Below are 22,266 nucleotides of genomic sequence, written 5' to 3'. Positions count from 1 at the left end.
GTAGCCTCTGGCACCATTAAAAAATGTTGTTTCTGGTATTTCAGTGAATCAGTACTTTTGTGAAATTGTCCTCAATAATATTTATCAATTTATACATATGTAACACTACAGAACATTTACGTTAATGATTGTTGCGATTACATTCTTTGCAGCTTTATACACTATGCTGCTAAGCTCAGATCAAGCCTCGCTGGATTATAAGTAGAGGCTTTTTCTTAAATGTTTCAGCGAGGTATTGATGAAAAACGTCTATTCTCGTGTGTGATAACTCAGCAAACACAAAGAGTGATGGATTCTATGTTTTCAGTATTTTGTATATCTGGACCCATTACAATAATAAAGTCTCATACAAATATGCCGTCACTTACAATTATGTTCTTGATATATTTCAATTATTCGAGATTCAAATCGAAAAAATATTCTATTCTGAAATCATCAGGTATTCGTAAATACTCAACCCTACTTGCCATATAAAGAAATTTCAGACTGGCGTTGGGAGCCAAACATGGCGTAATTGAGCGTAATCTGCCTGTATGCTAGTTTACTTCTTCTCTCTCTTCTTTACTAAAATTAAACAAAAAATTGGTACAAACTGTTTTTTTAATCGCTTCTCTGCATACAATAGACTTTAAACTGTTAAACTTGCCAAAAAACTAATTTCTTTCAAACCATCTATTCTTGTAATGATTCCTGTTTTCGTAAGTTCCACGTGCCTACCCTTCTCATTCGCCAAGAAAACAATCTTGTCATTTATAAACAGTATTTGGTTCAGTGGCCCATATTTGGACGAGTGTAATACTTTTTCAATTGAATAAGAAATGGTAGCAAAGCTAATTGAAATATTATTTTAATCCCAAAATGCAAAAATATTGCCCACAAATGAATAAGTACCTAGTGACGTGAGGTTATAGTTTCATTTGTGTTCGCTAAAGCCAAAGCAAACATACTTGCTAAAATCTTCAAATAGCGCGACAAGGACATAACTCTCACTTCTCAGTACCTTCAAATATGAAAAGCTCAGAAGGAATAATTCAGAAACCGATCTTTGCCAAGTGGATATCGATAGCTGCTTGTCCAGGAGCGGAATGTGGAGATACATTAAAATAGGATTGGTATTTGGTAATTTCAAACATTTATCTCTACAGTGGCTTTGCTTTGTTCATCTTCAAATTCATGAATGACGTCATCATATTCGTCATCCTTGGTCAAAGCAGCTTGACTCTCATTGCGGTTCTTTTTTCGTGACGACAAAAATAATCTGGAAAATCGTATCGCATTTTGTACAAATTAATTTCCTCTTAATATTTAATGTGACAAATAAAACTAACCGATAGTACTATCAAATCAGCATAAACAAACATCATTTCGGAAAATTTCGATCCATAAACAAGTTTTCTGGAATTAGTGATGAAGTATGTAGTGTCGCTTTATTAAAAATTAAGCAATATTCTAATAGGTATGTAAACTATGCCATAAAAGTCGAGGTAAATTTTTTCCAATGTCATGTATGGATGACTTACTGACTAGAATAGGATTTCAATCTCACAATGTAGCATAGGTTGTACGTATGATATCATATATATAGGCTACAGTACACCCAGTGGCGTAGCATCCACCCCCGCAACCCCCGCGGTCGCGGGAGGGCCCACAGCGAAAAGGGGCCCAAGCTGTTAGAATTTAGAAATTTAAGCCACAAAATCAAAAGCTGCATTGCAAAACCAATAATGCACATCTTATAACGTTGATGTTAGTTCTGCTCAAATCGTTTTGTTACGTAACAATGCCAGGGAGTCGTCGATTTTCGGCGTCTTGTGGTTTGATCGCACCGGCAAAATTACGAAGGCTGTCAGAATGATGTCGAAAGCAAAATTTCTCAGGGGCGCACAGAAACGCAGAAGAGGAAGCACGTATGAAAAAAATAACCAAGTAATCAAGATAAACGGCAAATTTTTGGTTACCATTGCCTTTAATAGCGACATGTTATGCTTTTTACCGAAATAAAAGAAGTGTTGTTTTAGCTCATGTCCGAGAGTTTTTAGGCTCATTTCCACGAAATATTTTTGCGGGGGGCCCACGAGAGTCTTGCTACGCCACTGAGTACACCCACCTAAATTTCTCCAAATCAATTGCATCCTTCATGGTGTCGGGTAGAGGAGATTGTTTTGTTTCTGGTAACAATAAACAGAGTCCAGCAGTTGATATTCCCAAAGCCGCCATAACATAAAAAGGTATATTCCTTCCACCATTTTCCCCTGGAAGAAAATTGCCAAGTTACAACATGCATTTCTTTTTAAATATGTATTCAATTATCGTGAAAATAACCACTGAGCACAGCAATGATTTTCATCCCAAAATGGCGGAGAACAAGTGAAAATAACATGCTCATTCTGAGATATCTTACAGACAATAGTAAATCTTAATTCTTCCAAAAACAGTTCTGGAAACACACTCTGCAGCTCCTACTTGCCTAAGTTCAACATTAGTAGGTAGATATCCAAATATTTTAAATAGACAAGTTCATAGGAAACATAAATAAAACTACATTCATTCACTAGAAGAAACACCTATTAAAGTGTTTGGTTAATTTCTCATTTAATTAATTGTTCTACCTGCAAATACAAGGAATGGAGCACAGATACTGCCAAATCGTGACGTCATTGATGCGATTCCGATGCCAGTGTTTCGAAGAAGAGTAGGATACAGTTCAGATGTGTATAAATACAGAATTCCCATTGCTGACGAAGCAAAAAATTTACCCAACATGGCAAACGTTATAGAAACTCCTTCAACTGTAAAAATATCATCAAGTCATCGAAAGTATGCTGGAAAATTATTAATAAGTTACAAGCAATTTAAGTACAATATTTGAGTGCACAAGGATACATATCATACAAATTCAATAATATTGAACTTACAATTTTGAAATGCAGGCGAAAGCGCAACAAATATTCCTGCCAGTCCTAGAAAGGTAGTAAGACTTGACCTTCGTCCAGCTTTTTGAATTGCTACAACTACGAGAAAATGGCATGGAATTTCCAAAGCCGCTGCGGCAAAGCAATTTAGATAGTTGCTTCCGCCCAAATTCGAAGTGTTGAGACCAAGTGCATAATAGCAGAGAAAAGTTACGTTCCTGGAAAGAAACAAAGATATGATGTACTGCACACATTGCAACGTGATTATTTTTAACAAAAACATGACATATTCAACTCAAAACTTAATTTTTTTCATCTTCTTAGCGTCTTTACTAAATGACAGATTACAATTTGAAATAAATTAACTATAGCTCTCAGTCAAATAATGTTAGGGTTTATTGTAATGAAAGTACGAAATGAACAACTTATTTGTGTGAATCTACTTGTAGAAAGCCTACATAGCCCACCTATTTCCATAAATTTTGTTGAGCTGTTTTGGATTCATAGACAGTTGGATAAACTCATATCATGTATACCCATGTGTTAAAGTACATGATTTCAATGGATTGTGCTACGGGGTAGAAGGAAAGAATTTATATGAATCAGAGAACAGATGTTTATTTGACGTTTACGAGGGACACGGAAAAGTATAATAGTTTTTACCAAACCCAACATATCATTATTGATCGTCTTCTCATCACGGAATTCTTTGCTAAAATTTGCACAGAACTTCTTCTCCTCTCACGCTGTTTGTTTGCATTGTTTTTGTCTTTTGTTTTTTCAAGAAGATTTTCTCCCTTGTAACGTTTTATAGAAAGAAAACAAATTAAAAATCATTTGACTTTCCTAAATACTGAATTAGATTTGCGGAAAATAATTTTAAATGGCAACGAGAATTTTGGCGATAAAGTTATCCCAAAGGTTGCATTTGGCAAAACGGACTGGTATCTTGTGCATCGGAACACCAGAATGGAATGAAATTTCAAAATGATGAAATTTTGTTGTAATGCTTCATGAATGTTTCTAGTCGAAAAGATATGATATGACATAAACGTTAATTGACAGAAAGGATCGAGAACGCAGTGGAAACAGTGAATATCTAACATCTGATTCTAATTGCACAAGCAACATGCATGAGCAAACAAGTGAGAATGAACATGCCCTCACTGTTGCTATCATGTTACACAGCATGGTGATGATTATAAATTACTTACCAGTTCCATGTTGTTTGTGTTTAGGTCTTGCAATACCGTTTGATCTACTCCGTTTATTACTGCAATTCGTTTTAATACTTTAATTGCTTCATCAATCCGTCCTTGTGAAGCAAGCCACCTCGGCGATTCTGGAAGGAGGCTGAGGTATAAACAAGCATAATTATAAGATATATATGTACGAATACAATCCAAGTTAAAAAAAAAACAAAAAAACTAAGTGTTATAATCCTAATTAAAAATAATTTTACTTGTATTGCTTAACATAACAAAGGCATCCATTTATTTTGTGCTGTAATTTAATGCACTGAATTACTATACAAAAACAGGGAAAGGAAACGGCAAAATTCACATTCTCGCGATATATTTGGATAATTTGGTCACTTGAGATGATTAAAGGCTGTGCGTCACGCAGATCTAATATGGAACTGGTTACATGTCACTATGCGACCTTCAAAATACACCAGGAAGTTTAAACAGATATTACTTTAACCTTAATATATTAACGAGTCTGTTCCTGGAAGTTCAACGGTATCTAGAGAGAAGAAGAAGAAGTTTCGTCACAAAAAAGATAACAAATTACTCACAAAATGTACGGAAGAAAAAATGCACTGCCAAGACCAAGGGATCTTATAATCCAACGCCAATCTTTGAAAATGTATGCAACTGCTGGCAGAAGCATGTATCCAATAGCATATATAACGTTAATCATACAGGCGACAAGGGCTCGGTGTTTTCTGTCAACGAGTTCTTGCGCTGCCAAAGAGTGAAATATATTTAAATAAATTGAAGAATATAATTAAAGAATATCATCATTACTTTCATTGAAATGAACACAGGAGACACATTGTTACGATAGATTAAACTAGTAATATTAAACAATGAAATAAACAAACTCTATGATATGGTAAATATTGTTCACAAGCAACGACATAGGGAAATTGCAAAAGTCTCCGAAAACTCTTAACTGCATGCCCAAACTGCATTTTCATCAATGTATTGAAAATTTCATAAATAATATGAACGTTAGCATGCGGAATTTTTGCCGCAATATTATGAAATGTTGTCTTAAATCACATTCTATGCTAAAATTACGACAAATATTATCGAAGATTTGATCAAAAACGTTTCTTATGTAGTTCGTTGCAAAAAAATTGGCGAGGTTTTTTTAAAGAAATTTTTACCGCAAGTTATTGAATCCAATTATGGTAAACGTTGTTAAAATCTACTTAAAACAATAAATAATGAATTGTGTGTTAATCCAGTATTCAAGAATGAAACACGGATAACTAGTTACGGTTGTTCACATGTATTCTGTTTGACGCGATTCGCCCAATTTGACTTTGGTCTCGTAGCGTTTTATTAAATATCTCTGACCGATTGAGGTATATAATTATGAAATCTGCACTAACACAAAACAAGGTCCCATTTTTCCAAACTGCTAATTTTCTGTAAATTTAATTACACATTCAGCAGAATGTTCGTGTATAAATATATATTTACCTATAAACAAGCGAACATACAGAACTAGACAGGCTAAGTATTTGAGGCAACGTTCACTGTAACAGTTAAACCATATTCATAATCTTTAGCACGGAAATGAAAATACACATTTACTCACCTAACACGAACGTACAAGAATACCAAATTATATGACTTGTCCCAATAGCAATTATCATGACCAATAAAGCTTCGTAAGATGAAATGAAGCTGAATCCAATCACCGAGACTGTGTTTAATACCATGTTAACGAGACACGTAGTTCTTCTTCCAAACCTGCGTATTTAAATTTTAATTCACAATAGGAGGCATATATATATACCATATTATTTACGGCCATATAAATATCTTTATGAAATCCCAGTTACTTGAAACGCGAGTATATTTAATGCATAGATATGATAGCAATATATCTCAATCCACACTGAAAAATATTAACCGACCCACGACATCCATGTCATTACTAGAAAATATAGCTATTTGTACTTTTATTCACAACGTTATATAATGCCGTTCAACTTCTGTTTATCTGTAATATTTACCTATCAGTTATAGGTCCTGATATGATGCTTCCAAGGAACAATCCGATCATCAAACCCGATGTAAGTAATGGTTTCTTCCAAGCATCATCGCACACCAGATTGTACTGAAAATCATACAAATACTATGGAAAACTGGTGATATTAATAAGGATTTTTTGAAAAATAAATTACCATACAGATATTTTATTTTAATTTTCTAAATATTTGATTCTGCTGTAATATCACGAGCAAAACACGTAACACTCGACCGAATTATGTGGTGATCACAAGTCACAACAAATAGTGCGCCAAAGAGTTTTGGTATTTTTACAATTTTATCTGATAGATTAATATATGAAAGATACCTCGGTGGTAGCACTGGTTCTACCTTCTGGGTCCATGTAAATCCAACCATCGAGACATTTTTCCATTGATCTGGTAGTGTTGGTCTGTTGATACACAGGTGTAGTCGTTGTGTTAACATTCCAATATGATGTTGATTCGGTGATTACAAACCTTTTAAAATGACCGAAAGTTAGTGAAAAATTGTAGTTGAGACTTGTAATAATTGTAAGACTTTGCAAATACGTTCTGTGATCAGTTTGTATATTGCTGGTTTGAAAATATTCCTAATGTCAAAATACAGATACCTTAATATCCGCGTGAAAATGTATGTCAGAAAATACAACTAAGTGTTAAGCGGACGTCGTACCTCTCATATTTGACCACCGAACTGACCACCAATACTGTATGGTTATGGAACTTTGAATTTGATCGAATTTCAACCCCCACATAGAAATGGAAATCAATTTTGGCATTAAAACAAATATGTACGCCAGGGTGGTCCGATTTTTTTGAGTAGGCCCAACGGGTCGCAGTCGGGGTAGAGCCAAATATGATCAAAATACTGCGATTTTACCGTCCAAATCAGCTTATTGTTATGTTGTATGGGTGGCGCTTTTGACACGAATTGGAACTATGGATCGTTTTATTCTGCTTGTTGTTGCCTCGTGAAAAAATCGCGTTTCTCATTCACTACTGGGCCAATTGCTTTGAAATTCTCGGGGATGAAGATTGCTGTTGTCTCTAGTCAAGAAGGCTATTACTTTTGTATAATTCTTAAATTCCCTATGAAATTTCATTCCAAATTTCACTGAATTATTTTTTATTCAGAAGAACACGGTTTTTAATCCGGCAAGCGTGGCGGCGGTTTCCAATTTGACGCGGCATTACGCGAAACGCTGAGATTATTTGATATCGGTACCGGAATCGACATACCTGTACTACTCCGTGTCCATATATTTTAGCATTGCTCTCTTGTTTATTGTAAGAAAGATATTTAGAACACAAACAAAATACCAAAACATTGCGTTTGGTTACTGCTTCATATTTGCGTTTCGTCCCTGCCGTCACATGGGCCACGCTTGAAAATAGAGAACATAACGTCTCTCCAGACAAGGAGTTCGGCGCGACTTAAAAGTGCGAAGTTGAGACCAAATGCGTAAAACATCGGGCCCTGTTTGCACAAAACAATTCATTATGCTTACCCCAGTACTTTCCTTCTCCTCCGCGCAATTTTTCACTTGTCGTCGTATGATTATTTATAAAAAAAAAATGGCCGACACGTGATCTTACGTATCAAAGGACGTCATTCCCATATCGGCACTGCCTTGACGCATGCGACCTGCGTGCCGGGGTTTGGACCACCCTGATGTACGCTATCAAATTTTCATTTTTACGATAGCGACAATAAATTAGAAGTTAAAAAATTAAACCAAGCCATATTTTTTTTAAATCAAACACGTAATCTATTGTTCAATATCAAATATAGTTCAATATTCCCTAATATTAATTGGTGGACAGAAATAAACGAAATTGAAGAGCTAGAAAACCGACACATGGATATTTGTAACAAAGGGTAGACAAAGTAATATGGCAAGTGTCTCCTTTTTTAGTAATATTAATTCTACCAATCATAAAAGTGTACTCACTAAATGTGCAAATATTGATTTGGTTGACTTATTATAGCAAGTCAAAATAATAAATACCTTTCCATTCTTTCTCAGTTGAGGAAATGGAAATGTGAATTTTGGGATTGGGTTCAATTTCAAAAACGATAAATTTGACAGCACCAAAATTGGTAGTAAAAGTAGAAAATAAAAATACTAAAAAGTAGCGGTATTCCATATTCAACGGAAGGGACAATGTCATTAACCATTCACGTTCCACAGGATCTGCAAAAGCCTATATATAGTTTAGCAGATAAATAGTCTAAGTGAGTCAATTTCATTGCGAAAATCAAGAAATATGAAATGGAGCAAAATGCAATTCGCTTGTAGCAGAAGACAAATAAAATGGTTTAGAATACTACGCAACCTCGAACAGCGGGCAAACTCCGATTTTCCATTTTCGGATAGGTTGTATGGTATGTAAGACTCCAGCACTGTGTGATTGATTTCGGCGGTAGCATTTCCAGCCACCTATGAATGAAATTTCCGTTATTGCCTGATTATATATGTTCGTTGTAATGATTTGGATTTGATCTTATTAACATTCCCCACCTCACTAGTTCTAACTACACAGAAAATATTGTAGCAAATTTTAAGAAAGATCAAAATAAACTATTCGATTAAATTATTGGAAGCTTTTCTTGGAGGATTTCCCAGAGTTGCTTTTAAAACATGAAATTTATTCTTCGGCACAGCATACATCATACGTGGTTATATATTGTCGGATATTATTTGCAAATAAACTAGCCCCGATACAAGTTACTTGAGCAACGAGCCGAGGAATCGGAGAGTATTTCAAATTCAACTGTCAAGAGCAGTCAATCTGAGAAAGTTAAAATATTAATCGCGGGTTTGAGCAGCAATTCTGATCATACTCTGACGCGTGGTTATTTTCCATTTTGAACGAGAATAACACGAATACAATTCCGATCCCAACATCTTCTCTATCGAATTAGTGGAGTTAATGATAGAGATATTGCGATGTGCGTAAGTATATGGTATAGTAGTGCGATAAATAGACAGTGCTGAAAAGTGTACACTGCTGTGCGTCATTTGTGTTTTTATGCCATTTCGTACTTTGGTACTTACACTGTCGTCCGCAAATATACTGTTGAGACAATAAGCATTGCACAGAAAAGCTGTAATTTGTGATACAAATAACATACGCGGGGCCTATCATTGCGTGAAATATAATAAATTTTAGTGTTTCTACTATACACGGGCTCGGGGCGATTCGCTTGGTTAACGATAAATCTGGTGGTTACAAGCTATAAGTAAGTAAAACGATACAAACAGATCATTGAAGAGATTTAATTTTGCATCCGAAATGTGCGCCGTGTCGCCAGTTTGCAACTATTTCATCGAATAAACAATCTAATAATGAAGCGTAACATTACAGCAATTGTTGGCTGTATATTTTCAAATGATGGAACGAAGTGAGAAAAAATCGAAAGCCATTCCCCACAAAGACATTTTCTGAATTTATAAAACGACGAAGTCGTTGGACATGAATGTTTTGTTTTCAATCGACTCATTCGCTTACAAATTTCAGCCATTGCCATTTATTGCGAGGCTATTTTGTATTTTTCACTTTTCCGAGATAATAAAATAATATAAAACGCATACCGTGTCTACTCCATTTATGAAGCATCTGTGCGGAGGGGTTTGGTAGGTGAAAACCGGTGTGAAAACGAAAAATCCGAGGGGAACAAACATCAAACATATTAGAGGCACGGCTATTTTTTGATATCTTCCCCAACCACCGACTTTTTCCAAAACACTTTCAAAATTAGATCCCATTGTAGTAGAGCCCGGTCCGAAACCACTGCAGCAACACGGCAATATCACCTAATTTAATCGGCACCTGCAAATGATACGGCTATATTAGCAATTTAAAAACTTTCGAAACAAACGTAAGCAAAATGACCTAGTCACAAACTTTAACCGAAAAATAAATTGATGTATTCAAATGTGTGAGCGCTGTGAATTAGCACTGCTTCATGTTTTGGCAGCAAATCGCGTAGTCTGGCGTTCTTTTGTTAAATATTGGTTTAATTAATACTCAACTAGTCACGTTGAAAGGCTCGACTTCGTCTGGGCATATCAACTTTGAAATAAATATACTAGGCAAAAGTACGTTGCGAACTTGTTAGCATTTGGTTGCCTTGACGCAGACCAATGCAAATTTCATATTAATTGGAGAATCTCATTTAATCCCATTTCATTAACCGTGCGTATTCCAGTTATCAATAAACAATGTCGTAAAAGACCGAAGTCGGAGTAAACGATAATTTTGGTAGTCAACAACGAGAACCGTTGACCCATGTTGGTACATCTGGAAAATCAAGTATTTACAGCATTTGTACAATTAGGTACATCATCAAATGATTGCCAGATAGTCATATCATAGACGGTTCCATTACATTTGAACCCACGTACATTTGAACCCATGACAATTGTACCTGTATGCTATTGTACCTATGATTTTTTTTTTGTTTTACGGATAGTTGAACCCATACTAACCCTAACCCATGGGTTTTAGCACCCGCATATAGATTGAACCCGTGGATATACACATGGGTTCAAATGTACGTGGGTTCAAATGTACGGTCACCATCATAGACATAAGTAGTCCCAAAGAATTCGATAAACATTATTTTGTTGTACACAACTACGCATGACGTTTTGCATACGAAGTATACCAAGCTTAATCTACTTCTTATATGCACTAAAAGTCATTCGGGAATCTCATAAGCTCACTGATATCAGGAATGGAACGTCTGCGTTTGACCCACGTATTCTGTAAAGTCCCAAGCATGAACAGATATATAAAAAATCGATAGGGAAATAATTCACAAGAACGTCGAATGAATCTTTTTTCCATACGCGACTTTCCGCGACACGCTTACTGACGTTATGCTCTACTGAGTTGCGTCAGCTGTTGATCAATTGACGCTAAAAATGAATCCATCATATTCGACCCTAGATGTGAAAAGTCCGACCACCCAACTCCATTCTAAAACCTTTTCAGAGGCACATTGCCGATGTCTGGAAATTCATACCCAATAGTGGTATTAATAATAATAACCCAGAGATAGAGTAATGTTATTTAAAATCTAAATCAAACCACAACCATTTTTCTGCGGTCATAGATACAGAGTCGAGAAAATAATGATTAAATAGAGTCGCGAAAATAAGAAGTAAGAACACTATTTTCTTTATTCCACAGGTAAATATCTATTGGCTATAAATTAGCACTCGGGTTAGGCATCTGACATGTTCGTTGCAATTGCAAGTACCTAAACATTCAATAAACAGCTCTATATTACAGCTACGTTTCCCGTCGTCGACTGAAATTCTAATATCGTATCTGTATGATCTCCTATGTCCTACGACTACGTGAAAAAGTTCATCAAATACTCACACTATTGTTCAAGCTGTGTGCAATGTCGCAGACGCTGCACTTCTTTGTCGAGAGTGGTTCATGAATGAGCGTCACTTGGATATCGGCTATCTCGACAAACTTAGTTCAAGAAGCGAGCTTATCCTTGCGCACTTACGTCGGTTTTTTCTATTGACACTCGAGGTGTCATGTGTGTGTGTGTTGTATGGAAATATAGGGCGCTTCAAACAATTTAAGTCTTTTGCGCCAGACAATTTAAATCTAAATTTTGTATATGCCTATAGTACTCTCTTGGTAGATTTCACAAAATCAACAAGAGCAGGGAAAATGCTAGGGTCGCGTAAGATAGCTTTGAGTTGAAAATCAATGACATAATCGCGGCATTTCATCTTTAGTATGCGTCTTTTATTTCTATATGCACGACATTTCATTAGAAAATGTTCTACTGTCTCTGGAACATTACAGAAATCGCAAAGTCCATTATTATGGCATCCTATTTTATGGAGGTGCCCATTTAAACGGCAATGTCCCGTCTGAAGTCGATATAAAATTTTGTCCATTATTCGTGGAATTATAGATGCTGTCTTCAATTGAGGGGACTCGAGGTGTCATGCAAAAGTCCTCAGAAAATTTTGAAAATCGAGATTTAAACATCAACTATAATCTTCTTGATGAGTCTAATATATTCACCAGCTTATTTGTTGAGATTATGCACATCATGGCCTATTATTCTCTGATGAATGGTCCTACCAGAATAACCTCAAGCTTGCTATTTATACAGATCCTATATGGACAAATGTTTACAATGAAAAAGGAACAGTGCTGTTTTGGTGGAATGTATTTCTGATCATCTGCAATTGTCCAGTGCCCTCCCCAAGAAAAGCAAATTGAAAATAGAATTGAAACACTTTATCGCTAGTTTAGTCCATCCAACTTAAATAATTTGGTGAATAAATTGAAGTCTATTTTTATCGAGCAAGGGCTTATTTTAAAATCAATTTTTCTTCTGTATTTTTTATTGAAATACCCCTTAAAACGAAGTGAAACTACGCAAAAACGTTGAGTTCTGACAGTTGCACACGCTGCCGGAATAATAATTTCGAAAATTTCTTGCCTTCAATTTCACTTTTATCGCCAAGTTTGTATCTACACCAAAGTCATAATATATCAACAGGAATGTTTATCCGAGATATCAGAGAGCTGTTTTGAGCAAGAAAAATCATGAAACATAGCTCACTAGCCTACTACAATCCAAAACCAATTCGATCAAGGCAGCCTTCGACAAAAGGAGTGTGTTGCGATAATTGAGTGTAATTTGCCTCATGTTAGTTTACTCTTTTCTCACCTACTTAATAGACTTACCCCAATTAAACTTGCCAAAAACTGATGTTTTTTAAACCATCTATTCTTGGTATGTTTCAGTTTCCGAAAGTTCAACGCGCCTCAAGCCCTTCCTTTCGTGAAGAAAACAATCTAGCCATTCTCTTACAGTAACAGATACTAAGTTCAGTGGCCCATATTCAGACAAATTTGATAATTGACAACTTTGTCAGTTAGATAAGAAATGGTGAGAGAGATAAATTAAATAATATTTAAATCAATGTACGCAGTGCCGACTGCCGAGAGCTCATAGTTTAATTTGTGTTCGGTAAAGCCAAATCAAATATACTTGCTAAAATCTTCAAACAGCGACAAAGACATCGTACTATCTTTTTAGTGCCTTCGAATATGAAAATCTTTGCCAAGTGGATATAGATAGCTGCTTGTCCAGGAGCAGAATGCGATGCGTAATTTTTAAACATTTATCTCTACAGCTTTGCTTTGTTCATCTTCAAAGTCATGTATGACGTCATCGTATTCGTCACCTTTGGTCAAAGCAGCTTGACTCTCATTGCGGTTCTTTTTTCGTGAAGACAAAAATAATCTGGAAAATCGTATCGCATTTTGTACAAATTAATTTCCTCTTAATATTTGATGTGACAACTAAAACTAAACGACAATACTTATTTTTTTATAACTTTATCAAATAAGCAAAAACAAGCATCGTTTTCGGAATATTTCGATTTATAAATATATTTCTGGAAAGAGCTAAATCTAGTGTCGGTTTATTAAAAACTTGAGTAATATTTTAATAATTATATAAACTATGCCATAAAAGTCGGGTCAAATTAATTCTAATGTCATGTATGGACGACTTTCTGACTGGAATAGAAATTCAATCTCACAATTTAGACACATAGTATGGGTTCTGCTTATGATATCTTATATACAGTACACCCACCTAAATTTTTCCAAATCAATTGCATCCTTCATGGTGTCGGGTAAAGAAGATTGTTTTGTTTCTGGTAACAATAAACAGAGTCCAGCAGTTGATATTCCCAAAGCCGCCATAACATAAAAAGGTATATTCCTTCTACCATTTTCCCCTGGAAAATATTGCTAAGTTACAACATGCATTTCTTATTAAATCTTCAATCGCACTATAGTTATTTATTTTAAATATGTATTCAATTATCGTGGAAGCAACAACTGAGCACAGCAATAATTTTCATCCTAAAATGGCGGAGAACAAAAGAAAATAACATGGTAATTCTGTTGGGTTAAGTCAGCGGTTCTAGAAACACAATCTGCAGCTCATGCTTTTCTACATTCAACACGAGTAAGTAGATATTCAAATATTTTATGAAGATAACTTCATAGGAAACATAAATAAAGGAACGCGCATTCACCCCCAGGGGGTCACGAGAAGATTTTCAGGGTTCTTGGATGGCAGTTGAGTTTTCATAATTTCACGGGGGATCATGTTGATTATTTCATGACTCGGGAGTACTTAACAGGAAAAAGGATGAGAACCCCTGCACTAGACGAAAAACCTCTCAGGGTGCTCATTACTTTAGTTAATTTTTCATTCAATTGAATGTTCCACCTGCAAATACAAGGAATGGAGCACAGATACTGCCAAACCGTGACGTCATTGATGCGATTCCGATGCCAGTGTTTCGAAGAAGAGTAGGATACAGTTCAGATGTGTATAAATACAGAATTCCCATTGCCGACGAAGCAAAAAATTTACCCAACATGGCAAACGTTATAGAGACTCCTTCAACTGTAAAAAGATCGCAATTTTAAAGTCATCGAAAGTATGCTTGAAATTTATTAATAAGTTACAAGCAATTTAAGTACAATATTTAAGTACACAAGGATACAAATCCAATATTATTGAACTTACAATTTTGAAATGCAGGCGAAAGCGCAACAAATATTCCTGCGAGTCCTAGGAAGGTAGTAAGACTTGATCTTCGTCCAGCTTTCTGAATTGCAACAACTACGAGAAAATGGCATGGAATTTCCAAAGCCGCTGCGGCAAAGCAATTTAGATAGTTGCTTCCGCCCAAATTCGAGGTGTTGAGACCAAGTGCATAATAGCAGAGAAAGGTTACGTTCCTGGAAAGAAACAAAGATATGATGTACTACACACATTGCAACGTGATTATTTTTACCAAAAACATGACATATTCAACTCGAAACATTAATTTTTTCATCTTCTCAGCGTCTTTGCTAAATGACAGATTACAATTTAAAATCATAAGTGTAAACATCAAAAACTAACAGATAAAGTAACTATAGCTATCAGTCAAATATTGTTATGGTTTATTGTAATGAAAGTATGAAATGAACAACTTATTTGTATGAATCTACTTGTAGAAAGCCTACATAGCCCACCTATTTTCATAAATTAATTTCGTTGAGCTGTTTTGGATTCATAGACAGTGGGATGAACTCATATTATGTATACCCATGTGTTAAAGTACATAATTTCAATGGACTGTGCTACGGGGTAGAAAAAAAGAGTTTATATGAATCAGAAGACAGATGTTTAGTTGACGTTTACGATTGACACGAAAAAGTATAATAGTTTTTACCAAACCCAACATATCATTACTGATCGTCTTCTCATCACGGAATTCTTTGCTAAAACTTGCACAGAACTTCTTCTCCTCTCACGCTGTTTGTTTGCATTGTTTTTGTCTTTTGTTTTTTCAAGAAGATTTTCTCCCTTGTAACGTTGTATAGAAAGAAAACAAATTAAAAATCATTTGACTTTCTTGAATACTGAATTGGGAGAACAATCTTAAGTGGCAATGGGAATTTTTGCGATAAATGTATCCAAAAGGTTTTATTGGTCAAAACGGACTGGAATGTTTTGCATCGGAACACCAGAATGATATGAAATTTCAAAATGATGAAATTTTGTTTAATGCTTCATGAATGTTTCTAGTCGAAAAGATATGATATGACATAAACATAAACGTTAATTGACAGAAAGGATCGAGAACGCAGTGGAAACAGTGATTATTTCATCCGATTTTAATTGTACAAGCCACATGCATGAGCAAACAAGTGAGAATGAACATGCCCTCACTGTTGCTATCATGTTACACAACATGGTGATGATTATAAATTACTTACCAGTTCCATGTTGTTTGTGTTTAGGTCTTGCAATACCGTTTGATTTACTCCGTTTACTACTGCAATTTGTTTTAATACTTTAATTGCTTCATCAATCCGTCCTTGTGAAGCAAGCCACCTCGGCGATTCCGGAAGGAGGCTGAGGTATAAACAAGCATGATTATGAGATATCTATACGAATACAATCCAAGTTTGAAAAAAAACTAAGTGTTATAATCCTAATTAGGAATAATTTTACTTGTATTGCTTAACATAACAAAGGCATCCATTCTTTTTGTGCTTTAAGTTAATGCACTGAATTACTATACAAAAACAGGGAAAGGAAACGATCAAATTCAGATTCTCGCGACATATTTGGTCACTTAAGATGATTAAATGCTGTGCGTCATGCAGATCTAAAATGGAACTGGTTATATGTCACTATGCGATTTTCAAAATACACCAGAAATTTAAAACAGATAATCTTTTAACTTATCTATATTAACGAGTCTGTTCCTGGAAGTTAAACGGTATTTAGAAAAAAGAAGTTTTGTCGCAAAGAAGTTAACAAATTACTCACAAAATGTACGGGAGAAAAATTGCACTGCCAAGACCAAGGGATCTTATAATCCAACGCCAATCTTTAAAAATGTATGCAACTGCTGGCAGAAGCATGTATCCAATAGCATATATAACGTTAACCATACAGGCTACAAGGGCTCGGTGTTTTCTGTCAACGAGTTCTTGCGCTGCCATGAAATGAAATGGACATAGGAGACACATTGTTGCGATAGATTAAACAAGTAATATTAAACAATGAAATAAACAAACTCTATGAAATGGGAAATGTTGTTCCCAAGCAACGTCATAGGTATATTGCGAAACCCTCTGAAATCCCTTAATTGCATGCTTATACTGCATTTTCAATAATGTATTGAAAATACCATGAATAATATTATCGTAAGCATGCGGAATTTTTGCAGCAATATAACGAAATGCTGTTTTAAATCACATTCTATTCTAGAATTACAACAAATATTATCGAACTTTGATCAAAAACGTTTCTTATCTAGTTCGTTGCAAAAAAAACTTGGCAAGTTTTTTAAAGATGATTTTTATAAGTGAGCGTTCAGATGTCAAGTAGGCCGATTTAACTTTGGTCTCGCAGCGTTTTATTAAATACTGCTGACCGATTGAGGTATATAATTATGAAATCTGCGCTAACACAAAACGAGGTCCCTTCACAACTGCCTATTTTCTAAATTTAATTACACATGCAGAAGAATGTTCGTGTATTTTTCATTTACCTATAAACAAGCGAACATACAGAACATGACAGGCTAAGTATTAAAGGCAACGTTCACTGTCACAATTTAAACATATTCATAATCCTCAGCAAGGGAATGAAAATACACATTTACTCACCTAACACGAACGTACAAGAATACCAAATTATATGACTTGTCCCAATAGCAATTATCATAACCAATAAAGCTTCGTAAGATGAAATGAAGCTGAATCCAATCACCAAGACTATGTTTAATACCATGTTAACAAGACAAGTAGTTCTTCTTCCAAACCTGTGTATTTGAATTGTTATCTTTGTGATAATTATTCCAACAATTCGATACTTCTGCGACCAATTATTCGGTTTAATTGCCTTCTGTGGTATAATATTTTTAAAAATTAAAATTAATTTAAAATGGGAGGCATATACCATATTAATTACGGCCATATAAACATCTTTCAAAAATTCCAGTTACTTGGAACGCGAGTATATTTTATGCACAGATATGATGGCAATATATTTATTCCACACTAAAAAATATTACCCGACCTACGACACCCATGTCATTATTAGAAAATATAGCTATTTGCACTTAAGTTCATAACGTAATATAATGGTGTTCGACTTGAGTTCTGTTTCTCTGTAATATTAACCTATCGGTTATAGGTCCTGATATGATGCTTCCAAGGAACAATCCAATCATCAAACCCGATGTAAGTAATGGTTTCTTCCAAGCATCATCGCACACCAGATTGTACTGAAAATCATACAAATACTATGGAAAACTGGTAATATAACTAAGGATTTTTTGAAAATTAAATTACCATACAGATATTTTATTTCAATATTCTAAATATTTGATTCTGCTGTAATACCACGAGCAAAACATGTAACAGTCGACAGAATTATGTGGTTATCACAAGTCACAAAAATGGTGCGCCCGGGAGTTTTGGTATTTTTACAATTTTACCTGATAGAATAATATAAGAAAGATACCTCGGTGGTAGCACTGGTTCTACCTTCTGAGTCCATGTAAATCCAGCCATCGAGACATGTTTCCATTGTTCGGGTAGTGTTGGTCTGTTGATACACAGGTGTAGTTGTTGTGTTAACATACCAATATGATGTTGATTCGGTGATCACAAACCTTTTAAAATGACCAAAAGTTAGTGAGAAGTTATGAGACTTGTAATAACTGTAAGACTTTGCAAATACGTTCTGCGATCCGTTCGTAAGTGGCTGCTTTGAATATATTCTTAATGACAAAATAAAGATACGTTGATATCCGCGTGAAAAACTATGGAAGAAAATACAACCAACTGTAAAGCCGAGGTCGTACTTCTCATATTTGACCACCTAACTGACCATCAATACTGTATGGTTATGGAACTTTGAATTCGATCAAATTTCAACCCCCACATAAAAAAAATGGAAATCCATTTTGGCATTAAAACAAATATGTACGCCAGGGTGGTCCGAGGTAGCGATTGGAAAAGCGCAAATTTTTTTGAGTAGGCCTCACGGGTCGCAGTCGGGGTAGAGCCAAATATGATCAAAATACCGCGAGTTTAGTAACTTTGAATATATATAATAAAGAATGAGATTTTACCGTCCCAATCAGCTTATTGTTATGTTGTATGGGTGGCGCTTTAGGCACGAATTGGACCTATGGATCGTTTTATTCTGCTTGTTGTTGCCTCGTGAAAAAATCGTTTTTCTCATTCACTACTGGGCCAATTGCTTCGAAATTCTCGGGGATGAACATTGCTGTTGTCTCTAGTCAAGGAGGCTATTACTTTTGTATAATTCTTAAATTACCCATGAAATTTCATTCCAAATTCCACTGAATTATTTTTTTTGCTGATTTTATTTGATATCGGTACCGGAACCGACATGTACTACTCCGTGTCCATATATTTGAGCATCGCTCTTTTGTTTATTGTAAGAAAGATATCTAAAGCACAAACAAAATAACAAAACATTACGTTTGGTTACTGCTTCATATTTGCGTTTCGTCCTCGCTGTCACATGGGCCACGCTTGACGATAGAGGCGTGGTTTTACTAAAAACATAACGTCTTTCCAGACAAGGAGTTCGGCGCAACTTAAAGGTGCGAAGTTGAGACGAAATGCGCGTCTCATCGCATCGGGCCCTGTTTGCACAAAACAATTCATTATTCTTTCCCCAGTACTTCCTGTTCCCATATGGTCGACATTGACGCACTACATCCAGACTACTTTGATATTTCCTTTTTGTAGTTATCAATATTGAAAACAAGGCCTCACATTAATAAGATTTCGGGAAAGGTACCAATGCCTATAGTGTAAACCTCCTGACTCTGGTCTGGGTATTGATTGATGTTTGTTTTGCCAAAACTATTTTTGCCCGATGTGCTAACTTTATGATTATCCGGATTCTGAAGTATAAAATTAGCACTGATTAGGCATGACCGGTTAGCAATGAGCCAGTAGTGGAGTGGTCACATTCTTAGCGAGAATTATTTTGTTGCAGATATCTTATACCCAATGATCATATATGCTCATCGCTTGTACGGACTGATGAGAAACATTCTTCCAGGGGCGTAGTGGAAACAATTGACCCAGCATTATTGCGACATACTGACATAGCAATTGTTAGTGAATTGTTTGTCTGGTTGGCTGTTGTTTATTAATCGTAGGATTTGTGTTTATATTGTAGAAATTTTATTACGGTCTTGTCTGTTTTTGTGTCACTTCTCTGCGGACCGGTGGTAACCTTTCCGCGGACCGGCGCTGGGCCGCGGCCCGGTGGTTGCCGACCGCTGTATTAAAGGACCCTTCGTGCCGGGGTTTGGACCACCCTGATGTACGCTATCAAATTTTATTTTTACGATAGCGACAATAAATTAGAAGTTAAAAAATTAAACCAAGCCATATTTTTTTAAATTAAACACGTTATTTATTGTTCAATATCAAATATAGTTCAATATTCCCTAATACTAATTGGTGGACAGAAGTAAACCAAAATAAAGAGCTAGAAAACCGACACATGTATATGGATATTTGTAACAAAGGGTTGACAAAGTAATATGGCAAGTATCTGCTTTACGTGGTACTATTAATTCTACTAATCACAAAAACTGAATGTGCAAATATTGATTTGGTTGGTCTCTTAATATAGCAGGTCAAAATAATAAGTACCTATCCATTCTTTCTCAGTTGAGAAAACGGATATATAAACTTTGGGATTGGATTTCATTTTGTGACCCACTTAGAAATTTGAATACGATAAATTTGACAGCATGAAAAAATAAATAGTAGTAAAAATAGAAACTAAAAATACTGAAAAGTTGCATTGGACAATATCGTTACCCATTCACGTTCCACCGGATATGCGAGAGCTTATAGTTTAGCAGATAAATAGTCCAAGTTTGTAATTTTCATTGCGAAAATTACGAAATATGAAATGGAGCAAAATGCAGTACGCTTGTAGCAGAAAACAAATAAAATGGTTTAGAATACTACGCAACCTCGAACAGCGGGCAAATTCCGATTTTCCATTTTCGGATAAGTTGTATGGTATGTAAGACTCCAGCACTGTGTGATTGATTTCGGCGGTAGCATTTCCTGCCACCTATGAATGAAATTTCCGTTATTGCCTGATTATATATTATGTTTGTTGTTCATTCCGCCACTTCACTAGTTCTAACTACACTTAGAATATTGTAGCAAATTTGTCAAATTTTCAAAAAAGATCAAAATAAACCATTCGATTAAATTATTGGAAGCTTTTCTTGGAGAATTTCCCAGAGTTCCTTTTAAAACATGAAATTTATTCTTTGACACAGCATACATCATACGCGATTGTATTATAAAAAAAATATTGTCGACGGGCAAAATGGGCTTGCAACCTTCGATGTTCATAACGAATATTATTTGCAAATAAAGTAACCCCGATACAAGTTACGTGAGCAACAAGCCGAGGAATCGAAGAGTATTTCAAATTCAGCTGTCCAGAGCAGTCAATCTGAGAAAAATTAATTGCGGGTTTGAGCAGCAATTCAGATCAAACGCGTGATTCATTTTTTATTTTTAACGAGAGTTGCGTAAGCAGATGGTATAGTGCGATAAATAGACAGTGCTGAAAAGTGTACACTGCTGTGCATTATTTGTCTTTTTATGCCATTTCGTACTTTGGTACTTACACTGTCGTCAGCAAATATAATGTTGAGACAATAAGCATTGCACAGAAAAGCTGTATTTAGTGATACAATAAAACATACGCGGTACTCATCATTGCGTGAAATTTAAATAATTTTAGTGTTTCTACACACGTTAGTTGCTCAGGGCGCTTGGTTAATGATAAATCTGGTGGTTACAAGCTATAAGTAAGTAAAACGATATGAACAGATCATTGAAGAGATTTAATTTTGCATCCGAAGTGTTCGCTGTGTCGCCAGTTTGCAACTATTTTGTCGAATAAACAATCTAATATTGGAGCGTAACATTACAGCTATTAAGACATTTTCTGAATGTATAAAGCTACGAAGTTGTTGGACATGAATGTTTTTTCGACTTATTTGCTTTCAAATTTCAGAATTAACTTTTATTGCGAGACTATTCTATATTTTTCACATTTCTGAGTTAATAAAATAATATAAAACGCATACCGTGTCCACTCCATTTATGAAGCATCTGTGTGGAGGAGTTTGGTAGGTAAAAACCGGTGTGAAAACGAAAAAGCCGAGAGGAACAAACATCAAACATATTAGGGGCACGGCTATTCTTTGATATCTTCCCCAACCACCGACTTTTTCCAAAACACTCTCAAAATTAGATCCCATTTTAGCATTCAGTCCGAAACCACTGCAGCAACACGACAAGATCACCTATTTTATTCGGCACCTGCAAATAATACGGCTATATCAGCAATTCACGAACTTCCGAAACAAACGACTACTTCAATTACTTTCGAGACTAATGACCTAGCCACAA

At 35.4% G+C, this 22,266-nt stretch overlaps 2 protein-coding genes across 5 annotated transcripts; both read right to left on the bottom strand.

Annotated features, from left to right (window-relative positions):
* Window positions 1-675: 675 nt before the first annotated feature.
* On the bottom strand, window positions 676-13,370 carry LOC120347080 (solute carrier family 22 member 21-like). 4 transcript variants are annotated; one of them, XM_078117682.1, is made up of 13 exons: window positions 13,263-13,370; window positions 9,780-10,017; window positions 8,521-8,624; window positions 6,510-6,660; window positions 6,166-6,269; window positions 5,745-5,899; window positions 4,711-4,879; window positions 4,127-4,265; window positions 3,576-3,709; window positions 2,916-3,130; window positions 2,610-2,789; window positions 2,108-2,252; window positions 676-1,258 (listed from the first exon to the last, which is right to left on the bottom strand). In XM_078117682.1, the coding sequence occupies exons 2-13, from the start codon at window positions 9,951-9,953 to the stop codon at window positions 1,126-1,128; spliced, it is 1,803 nt and encodes a 600-aa protein (XP_077973808.1). In that variant the 5' UTR covers window positions 9,954-10,017; window positions 13,263-13,370; the 3' UTR covers window positions 676-1,125. The 4 variants fall into 4 exon arrangements, with proteins under 4 accessions (XP_077973808.1, XP_039272845.2, XP_039272850.2 ...); XM_039416911.2 differs by lacking the exon at window positions 13,263-13,370 and adding an exon at window positions 11,578-11,731 and having other exon boundaries at window positions 677-1,258; XM_039416916.2 differs by lacking the exons at window positions 8,521-8,624; window positions 9,780-10,017; window positions 13,263-13,370 and adding an exon at window positions 11,578-11,716 and having other exon boundaries at window positions 681-1,258.
* On the bottom strand, window positions 12,379-22,266 carry LOC120347851 (solute carrier family 22 member 21-like). Its single transcript, XM_078117683.1, has 12 exons — window positions 21,942-22,266; window positions 20,802-20,905; window positions 18,290-18,440; window positions 17,947-18,050; window positions 17,431-17,585; window positions 16,586-16,754; window positions 16,027-16,165; window positions 15,480-15,613; window positions 14,786-15,000; window positions 14,483-14,662; window positions 13,838-13,982; window positions 12,379-13,480 (listed from the first exon to the last, which is right to left on the bottom strand). The coding sequence occupies exons 1-12, from the start codon at window positions 22,113-22,115 to the stop codon at window positions 13,351-13,353; spliced, it is 1,800 nt and encodes a 599-aa protein (XP_077973809.1). The 5' UTR covers window positions 22,116-22,266; the 3' UTR covers window positions 12,379-13,350.

The sequence above is a fragment of the Styela clava genome, chromosome 11 (assembly GCF_964204865.1).
Source record: "Styela clava chromosome 11, kaStyClav1.hap1.2, whole genome shotgun sequence".
NCBI lineage: Eukaryota > Metazoa > Chordata > Ascidiacea > Stolidobranchia > Styelidae > Styela > Styela clava.
The sequence above is the reverse complement of the archived record's forward strand: the minus strand, read 5'-3'. Positions and strand labels throughout refer to the sequence as shown.

Excerpts from the sequence above, each read along its gene's own strand:
- LOC120347080 (XM_078117682.1), bottom strand. The coding sequence starts at position 9,953 with ATGGGATCTAATTTTGAAAGTGTTTTGGAAAAAGTCGGTGGTTGGGGA. Across the intron at positions 5,900-6,165 it reads TCAGGACCTATAACTGATAG|GTTTGGAAGAAGAACTACGT; the intron begins GTAAATATTACA and ends TTAAATACGCAG. Across the intron at positions 4,880-5,744 it reads TTCTTGTACGTTCGTGTTAG|CGCAAGAACTCGTTGACAGA; the intron begins GTGAGTAAATGT and ends ACTCTTTGGCAG.
- LOC120347851 (XM_078117683.1), bottom strand. The coding sequence starts at position 22,115 with ATGGGATCTAATTTTGAGAGTGTTTTGGAAAAAGTCGGTGGTTGGGGA. Across the intron at positions 16,755-17,430 it reads TTCTTGTACGTTCGTGTTAG|CGCAAGAACTCGTTGACAGA; the intron begins GTGAGTAAATGT and ends ATTTCATGGCAG. Across the intron at positions 14,663-14,785 it reads TTCGCCTGCATTTCAAAATT|TTGAAGGAGTCTCTATAACG; the intron begins GTAAGTTCAATA and ends ATCTTTTTACAG.